This window comes from Scylla paramamosain, unplaced genomic scaffold (genome assembly GCF_035594125.1).
Source record: "Scylla paramamosain isolate STU-SP2022 unplaced genomic scaffold, ASM3559412v1 Contig164, whole genome shotgun sequence".
NCBI classification, from domain to species: Eukaryota; Metazoa; Arthropoda; class Malacostraca; order Decapoda; family Portunidae; genus Scylla; species Scylla paramamosain.
This window is the reverse complement of record NW_026973829.1, coordinates 15,141-40,556: the sequence shown is the minus strand read 5'-3', so window position 1 is coordinate 40,556 and position 25,416 is coordinate 15,141. Positions and strand designations below refer to the sequence as shown.

The window sequence follows — 25,416 nt, the reverse complement described above, 5'->3', positions numbered from 1 at the left end:
TCCTGGTTGTTTTGTGTCTTGTTGGGTGTCTGGGAGTGGTTCTGCCCATCTCAGGCTCTGCTGATTGTTGTGTACTTGTATAATATATGTTTTTCTGCTGTCAAATGCAACTGGCATTCTGAGCTCATTGCTGGAAGCTCTGAAGCCAGAGGACTTTAAAATTCTGCATATGTGTAGCTGTCTGTAGTCCTCCAGGGGGCTGCACATAGACAATTCAAGTACATGAGAATATAATATTCTGATGGGCATGTGTTTGGCCCGTTACATGGGAGGTTGTCCACAGAATATTATAAGCCTCACCCCTGTGTGTTCTTTCTCCTAGCTGTGCCCCTAGCACATGGTTTGTGATTCTTTCTCAGCAAGTAGGGGTTTGTTTGGCATTTGTTATATTCCTTTCTCAGTCAGGGGATTAAAGCAAGTGGCAATCTCAGAGTTTTGATAGCTGTGGACAACCAGTAATTTCCTGGATTTGTCGTGTTTATGCCTGTACTAGACTAGGAGGGGCTAGTCTGGGGAAAGCTGACCTGAGTGTAGTGGCAGCTCTTGAAGGGGGCTGAATCCTGGGCTGTAACAGAATTAGTGACCTGGCCATGATTGCTTGAAGCTTCATAGCAATTGGGGGGAACAGTTGTGTCACTATACCTATACCATGGAAGGGAAGGCTGGTAACGGGTAATCTGCGACCAGAGTCCCATCTTTGCCAGATCTGGCCCAGTTTGGTGTGCAGATGCCCAGCCCTACAAATAGTATCCAAGGTTGTGTTAGTCCTACCCACAGTGTTAGTGGATTTTACCAGACTGAAGGCATGTGCGAGGAAATGAGATTCAAGTTGAAGATGAGAAAAATGGAGCTGGAGGAAGTGAGAGAAGCTGAGAGGCTCAAGCTGGAAGCCATGAGGAAGGAAGAATTGAAGAGATTTGAATTAGAGGCTGAGAAGGAGAGGGAGATACGAAGGCTTGAGTTGGAAGCTGAAGCTGATGCAAAAAGGTTGAAGGCTGAGGAGATTACAAAAGCCAGGAGGCTTGAGGCCATGGAGAAGGCAAAGATGTATGAGAGGGAGGAAGCTGAAAAGAATAGAATGTTTGAGTTGGAGAAGACTCAGATAGAGGTTAACCCATCAATGCCCAGTGTCACCTCACCTACAGGTGACACAAGTTTGTATGCATACAGTTTTCTAATTTTCTTTAGGTAACCTTTCACTTTTCATTTTTTTGCAAGATTAATCATGTCCATTTTCATTGATATAGTCAGCTAGTACCATTGTTTACATATGGAGCCAGGCTATGAGGATGCAGAATGCACTCTGAAGAATTTTCACCAAATTCTCAAGTCTCACAAGCCAAATGAATGTCAAAAGAGTGAAGAGTTAAGGGATTATTTATAGTGTACTTGGAGAGTCACACAAAAGGTTGCTAAATAAAAGCAGAAAATTGACTTTGCCATTCGATTACTCCTCTTTGTGTTATCAGGCTACAAATTTTGTGTGTCACCTGTAGGTGACACTGAGCACTAGGGCTACCTTGCTGATAACTGTTTCTAATAACAGCATGAAATAATGCATTATTTTTAGTTTGACATTGCATAGGTCTTGTTTGTTAGTGATAACTTAGTGTTTATTTACTAACATAATGATCAAAATGTTATTTTCCATATGTATTATTATTTTTTTCTTTAGTCTCAGTTGATGAGATGATTCAAATATTGGAGACCCCAGACAACAGACACAGAATCGTCTGATGTGAAAGAAGAAATTAGAGGTAGAAATGTACAAGGTCACAATTTTCCTTCCTGAAGATGGAGCCAAAACAGATAATGACTCAGATGAAGAAAATACAAAAAATTTAAACCATTTAACTGCATCTCAGGTAACTTTATTATGTGAAGTAACACCTGAAATCAGGAAAGCGGCAGAAACTAAGAATGAAAAAAAAAGTAAGAAAAAAGAACACCAAGGAACAGAAAAAAGGACAGACTGTGGAAAGCTAATGTAGAACTGCCTACATTATCTGTATTAGAGCAGGATGTGGAATTAAATGACACAGTGAATAAGTTCATGGCTCATACAAATTGTTTTGAGCTTTGTTTTGATGAATCAATGCTAAAGTTATTAGTAGACATGTCAAACACAAATACTTCTCAGAAAAAAAAAAACTACACCCTAAATGTAACTGAAAGTGAGATCAAAGTGTATATTGGCACTCCGTTGTTGACAGGTTATCTTTCTCCAAAAATTATATGCATGTTCTGGGAGACAACAAAATCTGACACCCACAATGAGCTGCTCTCTCGTAGCATGAGAAAGGAAAGATTTTTTGAGATCCACAGATACCTTCACACATGTAATAATCATCAACTTTCTAAAAATGATAAATTTTCTAAAGTGAGTACCTAGATCATCTAAATGAGTGTTTTGTAAGGAATGCAAAACATGTGATGAATACAAATGACATATCAATTGATGAAACAGTGGTGCCTTATTGTGGACATCATGGTGGCAAGCAGCATATACATGGAAAATCAATTAGATTTAGGTATAAGTTATGGTCAGCTGCTACTCCAGGAGGTTATCTGATATATTTTATTCCTTACCAGGGTGCAAAGGCAGCCCCCTACCAGATCAAGAGAAGCTAAGACTTGGTGCTTCTGTTGTCATGTGCCTCATATCTCACTTGCCTAAGACAAAAAGATATGTGTTGTGAGATGGCATGACATTGTAACACTTGCATTTAACAGTTTTGGGTGTCGGCCTATAACAAAAGTAGAGTTGCAAGTGTGAATAAGAAGAGACAAAAGATCAAAACTGAATGTACATATGTGTTGACCAAATACAATAAATTTATGTTAGGAGTGGACCAGCTTGATCAAAATATCAATGATCAGAGGGTGTCCTTTAGGGGAAGGAAGTGGTGCCATCCTCAGTGTGCTTTAGGAATTGATGCAGCCTGTCAGAATGGATGGCAGATACACAGAAAGTGTGATTATAGTACAAAGGCATACTTTGACTTCAAGCATTTTATAGTGCAAATTTATTTAGGAACCTATCAGACACCACTCACAAAGTCACCTTTCTGTGGTGGTAGAGGGGAAAAAAAGGGTGCATCAGAAAGTACACATGGATACTGACATGTCAGGTCGTGTACAAGAATCCTGTAACCAAGCCCGGTGTGCAGAGTGCCACCAACGAACATGAATTATGTGCAAAAAGTGCAATGTACCTTTTCATGTTCACTGCTTTTCTGTCTTCCATAACAAATAAGGAAATGCATTAAAAAAAATCTTTTTACATGTATTACTAATATAATGTGGTTTTGTTTGGAAGGAATGAAAGTCATTTATGAGTCAATAAATTATTAAGTAAATTATAAAGTATTGATTTTTTTTTTATGCACAAATACTTACTTTGTGTGTTTACTAATAATTACATATGAATGTTGTACAAGTATTTCAGATTTTTTATCTATAAAACATACTTTTGCTAGATTTGAGAAAAGTATTTTTGTTACTGTGCTGAGAAATAAAATTTTCAAAGTTTACATCTTGATAAAAAAAAATCAATAAATATTCAATGAACAAATTATGGTGCATATAATAATTTCACCTGTTACATTTCATAATACCATCTTTTAATGTATCAGTTACACAAACAAACATTACAAAACGCATGGATAAATGATGCATTACACTCCAGGAGGATATGTACATATGTCTAAAGACCATTGTCACCTACAGGTGACACCCATTTTTTCAATAAACAATTCAGGTTTCAAAGAATATCATAGGAGTAAAAGTCTTTAAAAAATTTCATCAGTAACATATCAAAATTTTATAGTTTCCTTCATAAATAAATGAATGGGCTTTAAAGGGTTAATTCACCTCATGGTATAAGGAGAGAAGTGAAGGAAAATACAGGTAAAAAGCTAGATGGTGAGAAGTTTGAAGTTGATACCTGAGTTTGATGAAAAGATTGTGACAGAATAGTTCAGGAGATTTGAGAAGAAGGCAGCTGAATATGATTGGCCTCAGGAGAGATGGGTTGACCTCATTGCTAATATGTTGAAAGGCAAGGCACTCAAAGTTTATGACAAGATTTCAGTGGAGAATCTAGATGATTATGAGGAGTTTAAAGATGACATCCTGAGAGGTTACAAACTATGGCCTCCTCAGAACTGTAGCCTATAGGCTACAGTTCTGAGGAAGGAAGAGGCCTGGGGACTTTTATCTCAAGTGTGCTCGCTATCTCAAGGAGACTTTTGAGAAATGGATTGCTAGTGAGCTGGCCACCTCCTACCAAGACCTGAAAGAACTAATGGTAATGGAGCAGTTCATTAATGTAACCAAGGAGCTTGTACTGCTGCTTCAAAAGAAGAGGTTCAAAAGCCTTAAGGAGGCAGCCATGTGGGCAGATGGCCACGTGTTGGCTCAATGACCAGAGCCTTATTGCATCAGAGGGACATATGGTGACCACTTGTATAGGGGTGCAGCAGGTGCTGGTTTGTCAGGGAGTCCACAGTATAGTAGTGGCGTTGGTAATAAGTCAAGACGACTAAGTCCTGTTGGTAATAAGTCTCCACCCAGCCCTTGATGGAGACAGAGTGGGAGCATACTGCATAGCACTCCCAGGTAAAGCATGCAACCCATATGCCACCATTGTAAAAATACTGGGCACCTTAAATTTAACTGTCTTAAATTAGTGACAGCCACAGCTAAGTCCCCCAGAAACTGATGGCTTTGATTGTGCTTCAGGGCCACTTCTTTTTCACATGATTAAGGGTGTCTCCAACAAGTGTCTAAGAACTTCTCTCAGGGACTATGAAGAAAACATGATGGTGATGTTAACATATGGTCACAACATAAGTGACCATATGTTCCCTCCTACTTTCTCTATCCTCATTTTCGACCCAAAGCTGGATGCTGCGTTTATGTGCGCAATGACTTAACCTGCTCTCGTGCCCACGCTCTTGAATCTTCCGAGTTTTCCACCATCTGGCTACGACTACAGAGTCATTCTCATACTAAATTTATCTGTGCTGTATACCTCTCTCCTAACTCCTCTGACTATAAGAAATTCTTTGACTACTTAACTTCCAAAGTGGAGCACATTCTGACCCTCTTCCCTTTTGCAGAGATCTCCATTCTTGGAGACTTCAATGTTCACCACCAGCTTTGGCTTTCCTCTCCCTTCACTGACCATCCTGGTGAACTAGCCTACAACTCTGCTATCCTCCATGACCTAGAGCAATTGGTGCAACACCCTACTCGTATTCCTGACCGTCTTGGAGATACGCCCAACATTCTTGACCTTTTCCTGACCTCTAATCCTTCTGCTTATGCTGTCACCCTTTCTTCTCCGTTGGGCTCCTCCGATCACAATCTCATATCTTTATCTTGTCCTATCACTCCAATCCCTCCTCAGGATCCCCCTAAGCGAAGGTGCCTCTGGCGTTTTGCCTCTGCTAGTTGGGGGGACCTGAGGCGGTATTTTGCTGATTTTCCTTGGAATGACTACTGCTTCCGTGTCAGAGACCCGTCTTTGTGTGCTGAGCGCATAACAGAGGTGATAGTGTCTGGCATGGAGGCGTACATTCCTCACTCTTTTTCTCGTCCTAAACCTTCTAAACCTTGGTTTAACACAGCTTGTTCTCGTGCTATACATGATAGAGAGGTGGCCCACAAAAGGTACTTAAGCCTTCCTTCACCAGAATCTCATGCACTTTACATTTCTGCCCGGAACCATGCCAAGTCTGTTCTCCAACTAGCCAAAAACTCCTTCATTAACAGAAAATGTCAAAACCTTTCAAGATCTAACTCCCCTCGTGATTTCTGGCATCTAGCCAAAAATATCTCCAATAACTTTGCTTCTTCTTCTTTCCCTCCTCTATTTCAACCAGATGGCACCACTGCTATCACATCTATTTCTAAAGCTGAACTCTTTGCTCAAACCTTTGCTAAAAACTCTACCTTGGACGATTCTGGGCTTGTTCCTCCCTCTCCTCCACCCTCTGACTACTTCATGCCTCGTATTAAAATTCTTCGTAATGATGTTTTCCATGCCCTCGCTGGCCTAAACCCTCAGAAGGCTTATGGACCTGATGGGGTCCCTCCTATTGTTCTCCGAAACTGTGCCTCCGTGCTTGCACCTTGCCTAGTCAAACTCTTTCAGCTCTGTCTGTCAACATCTACCTTTCCTTCTTGCTGGAAGTTTGCCTACATTCAACCTGTTCCTAAAAAGGGTGACCGCTCTAATCCCTCAAACTACCGTCCTATTGCTTTAATTTCCTGCTTATCTAAAGTTTTTGAATCTATCCTCAACAGGAAGATTCTTAAACATCTATCACTTCACAACCTTCTATCTGATCGCCAGTATGGGTTCCGTCAAGGCCGCTCTACTGGTGATCTTCTGGCTTTCCTTACTGAGTCTTGGTCATCCTCTTTTAGAGACTTTGGTGAAACTTTTGCTGTTGCCTTGGACATATCAAAAGCCTTTGATAGAGTCTGGCACAAAGCTTTGATTTCCAAACTACCCTCCTACGGTTTCTATCCTTCTCTCTGTAACTTCATCTCAAGTTTCCTTTCTGACCGTTCTATTGCTGCTGTGGTAGACGGTCACTGTTCTTCTCCTAAATCTATTAACAGTGGTGTTCCTCAGGGTTCTGTCCTGTCACCCACTCTCTTCTTATTATTCATTAATGATCTTCTAAACCAAACTTCTTGTCCTATCCACTCTTATGCTGATGATACCACCCTGCACTTTTCCACGTCTTTTCATAGACGTCCAACCCTTCAGGAGGTAAACATATCACGCAGGGAAGCCACAGAACGCCTGACTTCTGATCTTTCTAAAATTTCTGATTGGGGCAGAGCAAACTTGGTATTGTTCAATGCCTCAAAAACTCAATTCCTCCATCTATCAACTCGACACAATCTTCCAGACAACTATCCCCTCTTCTTCAATGACACTCAACTGTCCCCCTCTTCTACACTGAACATCCTCGGTCTGTCCTTTACTTATAATCTGAACTGGAAACTTCACATCTCATCTCTAGCTAAAACAGCTTCTATGAAGTTAGGTGTTCTGAGACGTCTCCGCCAGTTTTTCTCACCCCCCCAGCTGCTAACTCTGTACAAGGGCCTTATCCGTCCATGTATGGAGTATGCTTCACATGTCTGGGGGGGTTCCTCTCATACTGCTGTTCTAGACAGGGTGGAATCAAAAGCTTTTCGTCTCATCAACTCCTCTCCTCTAACTGACTGTCTTCAGCCTCTCTCTCACCGCCGCAATGTTGCATCTCTAGCTGTCTTCTACCGCTATTTTCATGCTAACTGCTCTTCTGATCTTGCTAACTGCATGCCTCCCCTCCTTCCGCGGCCTCGCTGCACAAGACTTTCTTCTTTCTCTCACTCCTATTCTGTCCACCTCTCTAACGCAAGAGTTAACCAGTACTCTCAATCATTCATCCCTTTCTCTGGTAAACTCTGGAACTCCTTGCCTGCTTCTGTATTTCCACCTTCCTATGACTTGAATTCCTTCAAGAGGGAGGTTTCAAGACACTTATCCACCAATTTTTGACCACTGCTTTGACCCTTTTAGGGACTGGCATTTCAGTGGGCATTTTTTTTTATTAGTTTTTTGTTGCCCTTGGCCAGTATCCTTCCTACATAAAAAAAAAAAAAAAAAAAAAAAAGAGAAAGGCACAGTTAGGCAGTAGTGGAAATGTACACAACATACAGGCAATGTAGGAATATTGTACACAACTGATCCCCAAAAACACACCAAATTGACATACTAGTGTCACATGATATGAAGATATGAGCCTCTCCCATGTAAGTATAAAGAAAAGCAAAGCATTCTTTGGAATACAGAAGTGTTGTCAAAAACCACTAATACTCGTAATAAAATTCATATTATTCAAACAAAAGCTACAAAAATGGAAATTAGCCATCAATGACTAATTTACAAGCTACTTACCTCATAACAATTGTAGTGGAATATACACTCAATGAAATGTTGGCACAGAATCTTGGGAAAGCGCTTGAGTAGACGTTCTGTTATATAGAAGATGACCATCTCACGCATTTCTTCATCCTTTTCTGTCAGGCACTGTGGGATAAATGACACTCAATCATTCACTCAAACATAAAAGGAAAATACTGATTTCATGTACTTTATTTTCCATTTATAAGCAGCCTGGCATGTGTGTGTGTTTATATGCTTAGTTGTATTTACCTAGGTGTAATTTACAAGGCCTGAGCTACACTTGTGTGGTCCTGTCTCTATTTCTACATGTCTAATTTTTCTTTAAGTTTGTGCACACTTGTTAACAAGTGTGCCTATTCCAAACATCAATGTGTCTTTGTGGAAAACTATTCCTTGTTTTTTCAACATCTTCCTTTTCTCAATTTGTGTAGGTGTCACCTTCTACTTTCATGATTGCTTGTTTCTTTTAGCAAGTTTGTCTTTATCTACTTCTTCCATTTTATTTATCAACTTGTAGATAGTTATCAAATCTTTTTGTCTCCTTTGTTCCAGTGTTGGCAGACCTATTTTTTTCTAATCTTTCTTCATAACTTAATTCCCCAAGTCCAGACACTATTTCTTTTTTTTCTTCTATGTAAGAGGGGCACCAGCCAAGGAAAAAAAAGGCCCAATGAAAGGCAGGTTCCAGAACAGAGTCAAAGGCAAACATCAAAAATTAAAGAATGTGTCTTGAAACCTCCCTCTTGAAAGAGTTCAAGTCATAGAAAGGAAGAAATACAAAAGCAGGAAAGAAGTTCCAGAGTTTACTAGACAAAGGGATAAATGATTGAGAATACCTGTTAACTCTTGCATTAGAGAGGTGGAGAGAACAGGGGTGAGAGAAAGAAGAAACTTTTGTGCAGCAAGTCCGCAGGAGGAGAGAAGGCATGCAGTTAGCAAGATCAGAAGAACAGCACAAAAATAGTGATAGAAGATAGCAAGAGGAGAGTTGATTAGACAAAAAAGCTTTTGATTCCACCCAGCCTAAAAAAAACATATGAAGCATACTCCATACATGTACAGATAAGGCCCCTGTACAGAATTAGCAGCTGTGGGGGTGAGAAAAACTGGCGGAGATGACTCAGAATGCCTAACTTCATAGAAGCTGTTTTAGCAAGAGATGAGATGTGAAGTTTCCAGTTTAGATTCTAAGTAAAGGACAAACAAGAATGTTTAGTTTAGAAGATAAGGACAACTGAGTGTCATTGAAGAAGAGGGGATAGTTGTCTGGAAGGTTGTGTCAAGTTGATAGATGGACAAATTGAACTTTAAGGCAATAAGCAATAGTAAGTTTGCTCTGCCCCAATCAGAAATTTTTGAGAGATCAGAAGCCAGGTGTTCTGTGGCTTCCCTACATTACCTGTTTATTTCTGAAGGGCTGGATGTCTATGAAAAGATGCGGAAAAGTGCAGGTTGGTATCATCAGTGTAGGAGTGGAGAGGACAAGAAGTTTGGACAAAATCATTGATGAATAATGGGATGACAGGACAGAACCTTGAGGAACACTACTGTTAATAAATTTAGGAGAAAAGTGACTGTCTACCACAGCAGCAATAGAATGGTCAGAAAGGAAACATGAGATGAAGTTACAGAGAGGATAAAGCCACAGGAGGGTAGTTTGGAAATCAAAGCTTTGTGCTGGACTCTATCAAAGTTTTTGATATGTCTAAGACAACAGCAAAAGTTTCACCAAAATCTCTAAAAGAGGATAACCAAGACTCAGTAAGGAAAGCCAGAAGATCACCAGTAGAGCAGCCTTAGTGGAAACCATACAGGCAATCTGATAGATGGTTGTGAAGAGATAGATGTTTAAGAATCTATTGAGGATAGATTCAAAAACTTTAGGTAGGCAGGAAACTAAAGCAATAGAATGGTACTTTGAGGGATTAGAATGGTCATCGTTTTTAGGAACAGACTAAATGTAGGGGCAAACTTCCAGCAAGAAGGAAAGATAAATGTTAACAAAGTTGAAAGAGTTTGACTAGGCAAGGTGCAAGCACAAAGGCACAATTTTGCAGAACAACAGAAGGGACTCCATCAGGTCCATAAACCTTCTGAGGGTTTAAGTCAGTGAAGGCATGAAAAATATCACTGCGAAGGATTTAAATGGCTGGCATGAAATAGTCAGAGGGTGGAGGAGAGGGAGGAACAAGCCCTGAATCATCTAAGCTAGAGTTTTTAGCAAAGGTTTGACCAAAGAGTTCAGCTTTAGAAATAGATGAGAAAGCAATAGTGCCATCAGGTTGAAATAAAGGAGGGAAAGATGAAGAAACAAAGTTATTGGAGATGTTTTTGGCTAGATGCCACAAATCAGCAGGGTAGTTAGATCTTGAAAGATTTTGACACTTTCTATTAATGGAGGAGTTTTTGGCTAGTTGAACAGACTTGGCATGATTCCAGGCAGAAATATAAAGTACATGAGATTCTGGTGATGAAAGGCTCAAGTACCTTTTGTGGGCCACCTCTCTATCATGTATAGCATGAGAACAGGCTTTGTTAAACCAAGGTTTGGAAGGTTTAGGTCAAGAGAAGGTGAGGAATGTATGCCTCCATGCCAGACACTATCACCTCTGTTATGCACTCAGCACACAGAAATGGGTCTCTGACACAGAAGCAATAGTCATTCCAGGAAAATCAGAATAATATCCCCACAGGTCTCCCAGTTAGCAGAGGCAAAATGCCAGAGGCACCTCCATTTTATGGGATTCTGAGGAGGGATTGTAATAAGACAAGATACAGTTAAGAGGTTGTAATCAGAGAAGCCAAATGGAGAAGTTAGGGTGACAGCATAAGTGGAACAATTAGATGTTAGGGAAAAGATCAAGAATGTTGGGTGTATCTCCATAACGGTCAGGAATACGAGTAGGGTGTTGCACCAGTTGCTCTAAGTCATGGAGGACAGCAAAGTTAAAGGCTGGTTTACCAAGATGGTCAGTGAAGGGAGAGGAAAGCCAAAGCTGGTGATGAACATTGAAGCCATCAAGAATGAAGACTATTCTTTCTAGCTATTTACATGCTTCTTCTTATATAGAGATCACACAATTGCTACATATTCCAATTTAGGTCTGATTATTGTAGTGATTATTGTAGTGATTATTTTTCTCATCATATTTTTTGTATATGTGGTGGAAAGCTGTTCTTATGTTTCTTAGTAATATGTAAGTGTTCCCAAATATTCTATCTATATGGTTTACCGGTTGCATGTTATCATGCATTACTATTCCTAGATCCTTTTCTTCCTGGGCCTTTTTAATATATTTGTTTCCTATCTTGTATATCCAATGTGGTCTTCTTTCACTTCTGCCTATCTCCATTATGTGACATTTGCTTACACTGTACTTCTTTTCTTACTTTTCTTCTATTCATAAATTTTATTAAAGTCATTTTGTTGGTATTAACAGTCTTTGTAACTTTATTTCTTTCTGTAATTCAGTATCATCCACAAACAGATTGATGTAGCTATCAATTCCTTCTGGCATATCATTTATATAAACAATGAATTTTATTGGTGCTAGTATTGAGCTTTGTGGCACATGTGCATGTGTATATGGAATGTATGGCATCCCTAGTAAAGCCCTGTGTACACAGTCAGGATAATCATTATGAGATTATATTTTTATTGATTTTATTGGTGCTAGTATTGAGCTTTGTGGCACATGTGCATGTGTATATGGAATGTATGGCATCCCTAGTAAAGCCCTGTGTACACAGTCAGGATAATCATTATGAGAATGCTACTGGAAGAATCTTTGTGTTTCTTGTGGCATTTTATTACAAGTTGCATCAGTCACAATAGCAGAACAATATCTTTATATGTGTCACAACAGTTGTAAAATTGTCAAGATAGTCATGACAGCTCAACATCACAACTGGCAGAATTTTGAGTCTCCATGGTCAATGGCAACAGCACAATAATGAAGACAGTATCATGACAGAGTCATGGCAGAGTCACATCATCACAACCACCACCCACAAGTCTTACTGAGCTGATGGTGGCATAGTGAAATCCTCCTCCAGCATCTCCTTCAACTAACAAGGTATGTTCCTGTATACTTCATCTTCAGTCTGTTCTGCATAGGATTCTACTGGTCTATCACAATGATTGCTTTTTGAGTGCGATGTCATAGCTTGCTGCTGGTCATTATCTGTGTGGCATATATCTTTTGGCTTCCATGGCCCATCTACAAATATGTCTTTGAACATCTTGAGAGATGTCTGTGATAGTTTGTATGGGTGGCAGTGTGAGCGTGTGATGATTTATCATCCAGCTATTATATGTTTTTCTGGCTCCCAAGCCTCTACCTTGTCCACAAATATGTCTTTGGATATCTTAAGAGATGTCAATTGGCTTGCAATGGATGGTGATAGCTTGTATGGGTGGTAGTATGTGTGACTAGCAACATGTGTATTTGTGTGTGATGATTTATCATCCAGCTATTACATGTCCTAAGCAATGCTATGTTGACAGACGCACATCTATAAATACACAGCTCTGTCGTGATTACTGATTGCAAACCAAGGTCTGGCATGATGGCTGTGCCACATGCACAGTCCTGTCCTGACACTTTCATAAGTCCATCGTGACACTGTCCTCAGACATGTCAAGTGAATGTCAGAATTATTAACTTTGTCATGACACACACCCACAGCAGTCATGACAATGTCATGATCAGGAGCTTAGAGAAGAAATAACAGAACAGGCTCTTGATGAACACATCATCAGTCATGAAGAAATTAAAGTGGCACTGAGGGGAGAGAGAGAGAGAGAGAGAGAGAGAGAGAGAGAGAGAGAGAGAGAGAGAGAGAGAGAGAGAGAGAGAGAGAGAGAGAGAGAGAGAGAGAGAGAGAGAGAGAGAGAGAGAGAGAGAGAGAGAGAGAGAGAGAGAGAGAGAGAGAGAGAGAGAGAGAGAGAGAGAGAGAGAGAGGAGAGTCCAGGATGTGGCGCAATAACAGCTGAACTGCTGCACGACAGTGACAGTCATTATGTCATTATGTTATGCATGGACAGATGCATCAAGAAAATAAATGTGTGTGTGGGAATGAAGCACTGACCTTGGCTTGCACTGACCTTGGCTTACACAGACAACAAGGCAATAATTACAAGCAAAGCTACATTATTGCAAGAGGTGCTTAATCAATGGAACACAGAAGTAGGGGAAGTTGGTATGAAAGTAATTAAGAGAAAGACTGAAGTGATGATGGTGACCAGACATTGGGATGAAACAGAGGTGAGATTGGGTGACACTGTACTGGAGCTTGTAGGTAACTTCAAATATTTGGGTGTGATGATTAATACAGAATGAAATATGGAATTAGAAATAAATAACTGAATAAACAAGTTCTCTTAGAATGGTGAGCTAATGTACCCACTATCTAAAGAAGAAAACATATACAGTGAAACCTCAGTTACTGAATGCCTCCCTTTTCGAACAAATCCATTTAAAAAAAAAATAATTTAACTTATATAATCCAGTACTCAAAAAAGTTACTTGATTTCAAATACTAAAAGACAAAGCAAAAGCTGCTGTTTATTAATTTATAGTTTCTATAAGTATTTCCATCATTTTTATGTATTTGCAAGAAAGACACAATGGCTAAGACAGTAAATTAATCTTCGAGATAAGGTAAATGTGATCCCATTGAAGAGCCTCAATGTGAACATAATCCCAAGTTATCTGTGGCTCTCTTGATGACCTACAATGCCATCACTACTGCACAACTACATTTTCCCAGCAGCAAGATATCTAAGTGTTATGATCATCTTCATTTTGGTTGTAAGTGAGTTACTCCTCTGTGTCACTCTGTAAGGCTTCCTTCACTAGATCAATGACAAATAGAATACCTGCACAGTCTAAATAGCATCTTCTGATGAGTTCCATGTCATTAAGTTAATTCAATACATCCTCTCTAAATTAATAATTTCTGAGCAGAAGATGTAGGGCAGCCATTTTGGTAGTGGGAGCGTCTGTCATAAGCCACTAAGAGAGGGTGGATGGGCGTCCAGAAACAATTAATTTAACACTTATTCTTATGGAGAAAATGGTTTCAGTTTCTGAACATTTCAGATTTCAAACAGCATTCAGGAACAAATTAAATTCAAGAACCAAAGTTCCACTGTATGCCAGTCAAAATAATAATATATAAAATTATAATGAGACCATAAGTAACATATAAATGTGAATGTTGAATACTGACAACAAAATTGATAAGCAAGGTGCAGGCAGCAGAAATGAGGATGCTCCGACTCATCGAGGGAGTGATACAGCAAGGCAGGCTAAGGAATGTAAGGAAAGAACTGGAAGTGGATTCCATACTTAAATACATCAAAAGAAGACCACTAAGATGGTATGGCCATATAATGAGAATAGGAGAGAACAAAACACCTCTGAAGTACTACAAATGAACTCATGCCAATAAAAGATCCATAAGACCATGAAAATTATGGAAAGACACAATACGCAAAATTGTGATAAGCCGAGGGGAGATAGTGGAACACACTGAGAAGCTGTATATAGACAGGGGAAGGCAGGTATTCTTAAGAACATAAGAACATAAGAAATAAGGGAAGCTGCAAGAAGCGACCAGGCTTACACGTGGCAGTCCCTGTATGAAACACACCTACCTATTTCCATCTGTTATCCCCATCCATAAACTTGTCTAATCTTCTCTTAAAGCTCTCTATTATCCTAGCACTAACTACATGATTACTGAGTCCGTTCCACACATCCACCACTCTATTTGAGAACCAATTTTTTCCTATCTCCTTCCTAAACTAACATTTTTTTAAGCTTGAACCCATTATTTCTTGTTCTACCCTGGTTGCTGATCCTAAGAATTTTGCTTACATCTCCCTTGTTATAAGGTCCCCTCTTAACCTACGTCTCTCTAAAGAATGTAAATTTAACAGCTTCAACCTCGCCTCGTAAGGGATACTCCTCATCCCCTGTATCCTTTTGGTCATTCTCCTCTCTACTGATCCCAATAGACCTATATCTTTCCTGTAATGTGGGGACCAGAATTGCACAGCATAGTCTAGATGAGGTCAGACCAGCGCCAAGTATAACTTCAAGTATAGCTTCAACCTCGCCTCGTAAGGGATACTCCTCATCCCCTGTATCCTTTTGGTCATTCTCCTCTGTACTGATCCTAATAGACCTATATCTTTCCTGTAATGTGGGGACCAGAATTGCACAGCATAGTCTATATGAGGTCAGATCAGTGCCAAGTATAACTTTAATATTACTTCCGGCCTTCTACTTTTAACGCTCCTAAAAATGAATCCTAATACCATATTTGCCTTATTTCTGGCTTCTATGCATTGTTTCCCTAGACGGAGTTCAGAGCTAACTATAACTCCTAAATCTTTCTCGTACCCTGTACCTACCAGAGTTTGGTTGTCTAATGTGTACCTATTGTGTGGGTTTCCTCTACCTACGCTAAGCACTTTGCATTTATTGATATTAAATTGCATTTGCCATCTATCCGTCCATTCATTCATTCTATCTAAGTCTGCCTGCAAGGCGATGGCATCCGATTCTGACCTAATTAATCTACCTATCTTTGTGTCATCCGCAAATTTACTAACATGACTACTAATTCCACTATCCAAGTCATTGATATATATTAGAAATAACAATGGCCCTAATACTGATCCCTGTGGCACCCCACTAATTACATGACTCCACTCAGATTTCAAGCCGTTTATTACCACTCTCTGTCGCCTGTTACCAAGCCATGACCCTATCCAGCCTAACACCTTCCCATCTATCCCGTGTGCCCTAACCTTTCTCAGGAGCCTTTCATGGGGTACCTTGTCAAATGCTTTACTAAAGTCCAGATATAAGATATCATAACTATCACCATTATCTACTGCCTCGTACACCTTACTGTAAAAACTTAACAAGTTTGTCAGGCAAGACTTCCCTTTCGTGAAGCTATGCTGTGACTGATTTATCAAGTAATGTTTGTCTAAATGTTCCCTAATGTTCCTCGCTATTATTGACTCAAACATTTTACCTACAACTGAAGTTAAGCTGACAGGTCTATAATTAGACGCTAAAGTTTTATCTCCTTTCTTAAAGATGGGTACTACATTAGCCTGCCTCCACATTACTGGTACCTCACCCGACTCCAGTGATTTCCTAAAGACAGAAACTAACGGCTCACTAATAATCTCTTTACATTCCTTAAGTACTCTGGGATATATTTCATCAGGTCCTGGTGTCTTGAACTTTTTTAGCCTATCTATCTCCTGTTCCACTATCTCCCTATTTATGGAAATATCTCTCAGCTTCTCATTCTCATCTGCTCTAAACACCTGTTCACTATCTGGCATATCCTGCATGTTTTCCTGGGTGAAGACAGTTAAAAAATAATCATTCAGAAGTTTACTTATCTCTTCCCCAGAACTAACCAGCTCCCCATCTGCTGCCTTTAATGGACCTACAGTATCCTTATTCTTCGTCCTGTATACCTGATAAAATCCCTTGGGGTCCGTCTTCGCCTGGCTGGCTACCTTTAATTCATAATTGTCCTTAGCTTTCCTCGTTAACTCCCTGACTGTTCTAACTAATTCATTATATTGTGTCCTTAAAACTTCTTCACCTGCCCTTAATCTCTTATATATACTTCTCTTACACCCTATATAATGCTTTAACCTAGCAGTCACCCATTTAGGATAATTTTTTTGTGATCTTATTGTTCTATACGGGATATTTGCTAACTGACCTGTATGAACTTTATCTACGAAATATTTATACAATTCATCTACATTTACTTCACCTAATCCCCTCATCTCGTCCCCTACCATCCTCTCCACTCCCTCATCTACTTGCCTCGACCTCACCTCTCTCATTTCAGCATGACCTGACATTCCAACATACTCACACCTATCTCCCCCCTTCCTCTTTCCTCCTCCCTTCCGGACACATCTTCCCTCCTCTTGTCCTACACCCTCACGCCTCACCTCACCTCTCTCATCCTGCCTTATCTCTCTGAACTCCGTCCCTGACCTGACCTCACCCTGCATCCTTTGCCAGTCCACTCCTTGGAGGTACCTTTTTAATTCTTCAAAATCTGTTCTCCTAAAGTCAGGTATTTTACTAGTGTTTTGTTTCTAACAGTTTCTTCCCATTCTAAATTGTACCTAATTTCCCTATGGTCACTGTTACCTAGCTGTCCTCCAACCTCTACCTGCATAGAGGTTCCTAAGGAACCAGAAGTGATGGGGGGCACTCTACCTGCTGTATGGTAATTTTTTTTTTTCTTTTATGTAAGAGGGCCACTGGCCAAGAGAGAGAGAGAGAGAGAGAGAGAGAGAGAGAGAGAGAGAGAGAGAGAGAGAGAGAGAGAGAGAGAGAGAGAGAGAGAGAGAGAGAGAGAGAGAGAGAGAGAGAGAGAGAGAGAGAGAGAGAGAGAGAGAGAAGCCTACTTATTACCAGTCCCCATATAGAATGGAAAAAAAAAAAAAAAAAGAGGATAAGTGTCTTGAAACTCTTAAAAGAGTCCAAGTCATAGGAATGAGAAAATACAGAAGCGGGCAGGAAGTTTCAGAGTTTACCAGAGAAAGGGATGAATGATTTAAAATACTGGTTAACTCTTGCATTAGAGAGGTGGAGAGAATAGGGATGAGAGAAGGAAGAAAGTCTTGTCCAGTGAGGCCACAGGAGAAGTGGAGGCATGCAGTTAGCAAGATTGGAAGAGCAGTTAACATGAAAATAGCAGTAGAAGATAGGAAGAAATGCAACACTGCAGCAATGAGAAAGAGGTTGAAGACAGTCAGTTAGAGGATGGGAGTTCATGAGGTGAGAAGCTTTTGATTCGACCCAGTCTAAAAGTACGGTATGAGTGGAAACCATCCCTTCCCATACATGTGAAGCATACTCTATACATGAATGGATATGGCCCCTGTACAGAGTTAGCAGCTGGAGGGATGAGAAAAACTGGCAAAGACAACTCAGAATGCCTAACTTCATAGAAGCTGTTTTAGCTTGAGATGAGATGTGAAGTTTCTAGTTTAGATTAAAGTAAAGGAAAGACCAAAGATGTTCAGTGTAGAAGAGAACAATTGGGTGTCACTGGAGAAGAGGGGATAGTTATCTGGAAAGTTGTGTAGAGTTGATGAAGGAACTGAGTTTTTAAGGCATTACTAAATTTCCTGTGCCCCAATCAGAAATTTTAGAGAGATCAGAAATCAGTGTTCTGTGGCTGTTATTAATAGCACTGTCATCAAGATGATCATGAATAAGGGAGAAAGAGTAATTGTATGGAATTATATCTACAGCACTCATCATAAGTATCAGACCCTCTGGCTGGGGGGGCTCTGACACTTATGGTGAAAAAATCATGGTCCTCTTGGTAGTGAACCATTTAAGCCAAAAGTATCAGCTCCTGCCGATACTTCATGCCACTTACTCATAGTTGCCCTTCAGTGCACCTTGGGCCATGTTGGAGAGCAGTAACCAGGCACAACTTGTTCCACATCCTGGCATATAATTGCACAATAATATCTTGTGGTAATTCATTGTTTGCTGATATGGCTAAAACAACAGTGTTCATCTGAGACTATTGCACAAATCGTGAGCCTCTAGGAAGCAGGTTATTCAATTTGCAAAAATCTGTGCAGTTGGCAGTATCCAGGATAACAGTCAAGCACTGGTTCAGGGAGGAAGGGAAGCGTGATACACCTGAACCTAAAATATGGTCTGGGTGCCACAGGAAGACAACTTAGAGAGCTATTACTGTCTTAAAGCATGCAGTGGTCATGACATCTGACTCCGCTAGACACTAAGACAGTAACAGCCCTCTTAGTTGTCTTCATGGGGCACCCATAACATTTTTTTAGGGTTTGGACATATCATGATTCCCTTCCTCCCTGAAATGCTGTAACCAATGCTTGACTGTTGTCCTGGATACTGCCAAATGCTCAGTTATTTCTCTAACTGAATGAACTGCTTCTTTGAGGCTCACAATCTATGTAATAGTCTCAAATGAATACTCTTTTGTTTCAGCCATATTGGTAAAAATAATGAATTATCACAAGATGTTATTGCGTAATAATATGCCAGGATGCGGAACAAGTCATGGCAGGTTACTACTCCTTAATGAACCACAAGGTACACTGAGGGGCAACTATGAGTCAATGGTGTGAAGCTGATGGATGCAGTGACATCGTGGCAGAGGCCAATACTTTTGGCTAAAATGGTTCACTCTCAAGAGGACCATCTATTACTTTTGTAGAGAAGTTCAGTAGATTTGTAACACAGGATCTCCCTTTCCTGAATCCAAATTGCTTTTCTATAATTATCTTTTCATCTTTTAGACATTCCACCCATCTGTCTTTAATAACTATTTCACAAAGCTTGCTTGCTTGCAATACTTGTTAGTGACACCAGTCTATAATTTAAAGGTTTCATTTTATTCCCCCTTTGTGTATTGACACTATGTTAGCTCTTTTCCATTCCCTTGGTATTTTTCCTTCTCTCAATGAGCTGTTAATTATATCCCATATGGGTTCTTCCATTTGTTCTCTGCATTCTTTTAATATCAATCCATTTACTTGACTTGGTCATATAGCTATTTTTAACAACCAGTTCTTCCAGCAGTTTCTTGATTTCTTTTCTCTTTAACCCTTTCCTTCCGGCACTTAAACTATTTTCCCGTTTGCTATGACGGCTAAAAATGGTAAACCTAGAAATTGTCAGAAAACTGTTTGAATACTAATAATTATTTTCTCTTTGTTATTCTGAATACAATGATGTACTTTGTAGCTCGATGTGACTTCTGAAAGTTCAGTTTATGCCTTATCAAGGATTCCTCCTCCTCCCACTGTGTGATCCATCTTCCAGAAACAGCCCGGAGAGCGATGACACCGCACGCACACACACACACACACACACACACACACACACACACACACACACACACACACACACACACACACACACACACACACACACACACTCTCTCTCTCTCTCTCTCTCTCTCTCTCTCATCTTGGAGGGGAAATTGTACACTTCCAATGAGAGAGAGAGAGAGAGAGAGAGAGAGAGAGAGAGAGAGAGAGAGAGAGAGAGAGAGAGAGAGAGAGAGAGAGAGAGAGAGAGAGAGAGAGAGAGAGAGAGAGAGATTTCATCCCTTTTCATATCAAGTTTCAGGCAAATAACATTATCTCTCTCTCTCTCTCTCTCTCTCTCTCTCTCTGACAAGTTACCTTCTACCATTTTATTATAAAATTGAAGATAATGAAAAAATTGACATGAAAGAATGATAGGTATCATCTCCCTGTTCTGATAAAACAGGTGGATCCTGTAAATCATTTTCCTAGTCCTCACTAATGTCTTCGCTTTCTTCAGTTTCTTCTTCTAAATATTCACTGTCACTGTCTTCAAACTCAGAAGCACTGCTAAATACATATGTTCTGTCCTGCTCCATGGTGAGTTATGATCTGAGATCCTTCACTCTTATCAGGATGTCTCTTCGCACTTATCATGGTGCTTTCCACCCGGCGGGTCTCTGGGGTTGTCAAGTGTCGCCCGGAGAAAGGGAAAATAGCTTAGTTACCGCTAAATTTCCAGAGTTAGTGACAACACTATACATGTGGAAACATGTCAGACACTTCCACTTGCCATCTGACTCGAGAAACCGTGCTTGGAGCTCAAAATTGAGGAGCGAAAATTCTTGATTACGGGTATGATCGCCATCGCTACGGACGCATTGATGCAATCGTACATATACGATTGCCGGAAGGAAAGGGTTAATTGTATCTCCTGTATTTCCCCATTCTGTGATACCACTTTCAGTGCCACAAATTCAGTTTCCTTTATAAACACAGATTGAAAACTCTCATTCATTAGTTCACTCATCTCCTCAGTAGTTTCATAAATTCTCCCTTCCCTTTTTAGCTTGTTTATGCCATCCTAATGTTTCATTTTCCTGTTTACATACTTGTAGATGAGTTTGGGTTCTTCCTTACATTTTCTTATTATATCACCTTCAAAGTTTCTTTATTCTTCTATTCCTATTATGCTATATTAATTCCGTCTTTCAGTATTCTTCTTTACCATTTCTGTTGAGTTGTCTCATCATTTTCTCCTATGCCCTGTCCTTTTTCTTTTTTGCTTCTACACACTTAGCATTATACCATTCATGCTTCCCAATTTTCACTATATAACTTGGTACAAACTGTTGCACCCCCTCTCTATATTTGCTAAAAAATATCTTGTATTTTTCTTGCACTATTTTACCTTTAGATAGCTCTTTCCAGTTCATTTTTCCTTAGAATTTATTGAGTTCTGCAAAGTTTATAGTTCTTTCTACCATTTCTGTATTGTTCTTTCTTTTGCAACACTTATTGCTCCTTTGGTACTATTTCTATTATCACTTGATCACTTCTTCCCAGTGGACTCAGACAATGTATACTTAGTCTACTTTCTGAGGTTTTTGTAAATTTTAAGTCCAACTGTGATGGTTCTTCTCTGCATCTTGTAGGCTCATTCACCCACTGTCTCACTGTATTCACTGTCACAGTTTGCATAAGTTCTTCACTCCATGACCCAACATTTTCTTTCACTTCCATCTCCTCTGTTAATTCCTTTAGTGTTGAAGCCGCCTACTAAGAGCACTTTGTTACTTTTCCTTATCATTTCCTCTATACTATTTTTTGTTTTTAGTTTCATACTTTTAAGTTCATGGGTCTCCCATGCATTACTTTTTTTTGGTGCTATGTATGTCACAATGATTTTCCTTTTTTTTCACTTCCTTTGATCTTAATCACAACACTCAATGTTTCCGCCATCCCATCACCATATTCCACTTCCTCAACAATATTTTCTTTAACCAAAATTATTACTTCTCCTCCTCCCTTTCCTTTTCTGTCTCTGCTCCATGTGCTACATCCTTCCTTTGCAAACCCCAACTTTATTTCTTCTTTTAATTTGGTTTCTGTTTAACATACCACATCTGGTTTATTGTTCTTTAAGTAGTCTTTACATTCCAATGGGCTCGACACAAAACCATCTACAATAGTATGCATAATCTTTAAATTTCTGCTTAGTGATCTTGCATGGCATCTTTGTGCCACCATTTCCTCACTTTCATGTCCACAACTTTCCAGGTGAATATTCTTGCTTGTTTCTGTATTCTCTCCTCTTTTTTTGACTGGGCCTCTTCTTTCAATCCTTTCAGTTTACTTCTCTCTTCTTTGTTCATGTCTCTTTTTATTCATATTTCCTTCATTCCTTCTACTTTTGCCAATTTTCCTATTCCTTGCAAGACATGTTCCACTGCTGTTTGTGACATGAATCTTATTTTCACTGGTCTTGTTCCATCTTCTTCATACTCTCCAGCCTTGTAAACCTCTTCAATTTGTTTGATTATCCCCTCTTCTTACACCACCACTTCTGTATAATTCCCTTAGCCCTTTTCACTTCTTTCTCTCTAGCTATTTTCATGGGTAGGTTCTTCTCCTTGACCCCAAATATCACCACGCACATCTTTCTTTGTACCATGTCTCTCACAAGATTACTTTTTTTCTTTCATTATTCTAATCACTTGCTTTTCCATATCCTTATTGTGTTCCTGTTGCTGTTGCCTTATTATCTCCTCCATGTCCACCTTTTGTTGTTGTTCTCTCTCTCTTCTTTCCAACTTTTGACTTCCTCTGTCACTAACTCCTTCACTTTCTACCCTAACATCTTTGTCTTGAAAAGTTTTCTTTAACTTTGTTCTCTTCCTTGAATTTCTTAATTTCTTCTTGTTTAAGTCCACTATTTTTGTCACCTCTTCTCTCAGTTCTTTGTTCTCTTTTTCTCTTTCCATCTCGGACTTTTCATCTCTATTACATCACCGGATATCTTTTTTTTTACATTGTCACAAACTTCTCTTTCTTCCTTCCGTGCCTTTATCATCGCTGTTAAGCTATGTATTTCTTCTCGTATTTTCACATTTTCTTCTTCAATTTTCCACATTTGTTTATTTGTGTAAGCTATTCTGAGATCCTCCTCCTTGAAGCCCTCAAAAATATTTGGGTTCATGCCAGCCACCATCTTCCCTGTTGATATAACTGATTGCCAATGTTTACCTTGTATCACTCTCTCATTTCTCCCTTTTGGCTACTCCTCTAGTAACACTTCCCCTTCCCCTGTGCCCACACCTCACACAAGACCCTATTATGGAAACAGGACTCAAAGTTTGGGTTCCCTGCACAATCAAACCTAGGTAGATCCTTGGAGCTGCTGTGGATGTGTCTTATCAGCTGAGCGGCACACCTGCGCTTGTGTGATTACCTAGTTGTGACTATCTAGTTGTGTCATGCAGGAAAGGAGCTATCCTCATACTGTTCTGCCTCTGTATCTATTATTATCTAACTTGGCCTTAAAATTATGAATAGTTTTTGCTTGCACCACATCCTTATTTAGAGAGTTCCATGTATCAACTACTCTTTGTGGAAAACTATTCTATTTGATATCTCTTCTGCAAATTTCTTTTTTTCAGCTTCTTTCCGTGTCCTCTAGTGTCTCTCGTATCCTACATCACAATGTCATTACTGTCTAGCTTTTCCAGTCCTTCCATTAGTCTATATATCATAATTAAGTCTTCTCTCTCCCTTCTTTGTTCCAGAGTTGGAAGGTTTAGTTTTTCTAGGCTCATTTCGTATGTCTCTTCACTTAAGTTTGAGATCATTGTTTGAGATCGTTTGTATCCTCTCCAGTTTCCTGGTATGTTTCTTGAGACTTGATGTCCATACTACAGCTGCACATTCCAATTTCGGACGAATCATCATTACAATTAGTTTCCTCATCATATATTCATTCAAGTATGCAAATGCAATTCTTATATTCCTTACCAAATTCATTGTTTCCCTGACAATCTTATTTATATGGTAATCAGCTGTTAATGGGTCTGCTATTATCACTTCATGGTCTATTTCCTTTATTCTTTTCCAATATAGTCATCTCCCAACTTGTAAACACCAGATGGTCTCTTTTTACTCTTCCCAAATTCCAATAAGCTACATTTCCTTGCATTAAAATTTATTTTCCATTTACAGTTCCATTTCTTCAATCTGGTTCAAATCTTGTTGTAAAGCTTTCTGATCTTCCTCTGTTTCTATTTTTTCATCAATGTAGCACCATCCACAAATAAACTTTTTTTTTTATGTAGGAGGGACTGGCAAAAAAAAAAAAAAAAAAAAAAGCCCAGTGAGATGCCAGTCCCAGAAAAGGGTCCAAAGCAGTAGTCAAAAATTGAAGGATAAGTGTCTTGAAACCTCTCTCTCTCTCTCTCTCTCTCTCTCTCTCTCTCTCTCTCTCTCTCTCTCTCTCTCTTTTTATGTAGGAGGGGCACTGGCAAAGGGCAACAAAAATCCAATAAAAAAAAAAAGCTCACTGAGATGCCAGTCCCCGAAAAGGGTCCAAAGCAGTAGTCAAAAATTGAAGGATAAGTGTCTTGAAACCTCCCTCTTGAAGGAATTCAACTCAAAGGAAGGTGGAAATACAGAAGCAGGCAGCGAGTTCCAGAGTTTGCCAGAGAAAGGGATAAATGATTGAAAATACTGGTTAACTCTTGCATCAGAGAGGTGGACAGAATAGGGGTGAAAGAAGAAAGTCTTGTGCAGCGAGGCTGCGGGAGGAGGGGAGGCATGCAGTTAGCAAGATCAGAAGAGCAGTTAGCATGAAGATAGCGGTAGAAGACAGCTAGAGATGCAACATTGCGGCGATGAGAGAGAGGCTGAAGACAGTCAGTTAGAGGGGGGGGAGTTGATGAGATGATTCCACCCTGTCTAGAAGAGCGGTATGAGTGGAACCCCCCCCAGACATGTGAAGCATACTCCATACATGGATGGATAAGGCCCTTGTACAGAGTTAGCAGCTGGGGGGGGGGGAGAAAACTGGTGGATATGTCTCAGAATGCCTAACTTCATAGAAGCTGTTTTAGCTAGAGATGAGATGTGAAGTTTCAGTTCAGATTATAAGTTAAGGGTAGACCGAGGATGTTCAGTGTAGAAGAGGGGGACAGTTGTGTGTCACTGAAGAAGAGGGGATAGTTGTCTGGAAGATTGTGTTGAATTGATAGATGGAGGAATTGAGTTTTTGAGGCACTGAATAATACCAAGTTTGCTCTGCCCCAATCAGAAATTTTAGAAAGATCAGAAGTCAGGCATTCTGTGGCTTCCCTGCATGAAATGTTTACTTCCTGAAGGGTTGGACATCTATAAAAAGACATGGAAAAGTGCAAGGTGGTATCATCAACGTATGAGTGAATAGGACAAGAAGTTTGGTTTAGGTCATTGATGAATAATAAGAAGAGAGTGGGTGATAGGACAGAACCCTGAGGAACACCACTGTTAATAGATTTAGGAGAACAGTGACCATCTACCCCAATGTTAACAGATTTAGGAGAAC

The 25,416-nt window shown here is 39.7% G+C and overlaps 1 protein-coding gene across 1 annotated transcript in view; it reads right to left on the bottom strand.

Annotated features, from left to right (window-relative positions):
- The window catches only part of LOC135099638 (condensin-2 complex subunit D3-L-like), an 89,960-nt gene that overhangs the window by 51,114 nt on the left and 13,430 nt on the right, over positions 1-25,416 (bottom strand). The window contains exon 2 of the mRNA XM_064002027.1: positions 7,967-8,098. Coding sequence (XP_063858097.1) covers positions 7,967-8,098 — 132 coding nt within the window. The remainder of the gene's footprint in view (positions 1-7,966; positions 8,099-25,416) is intronic.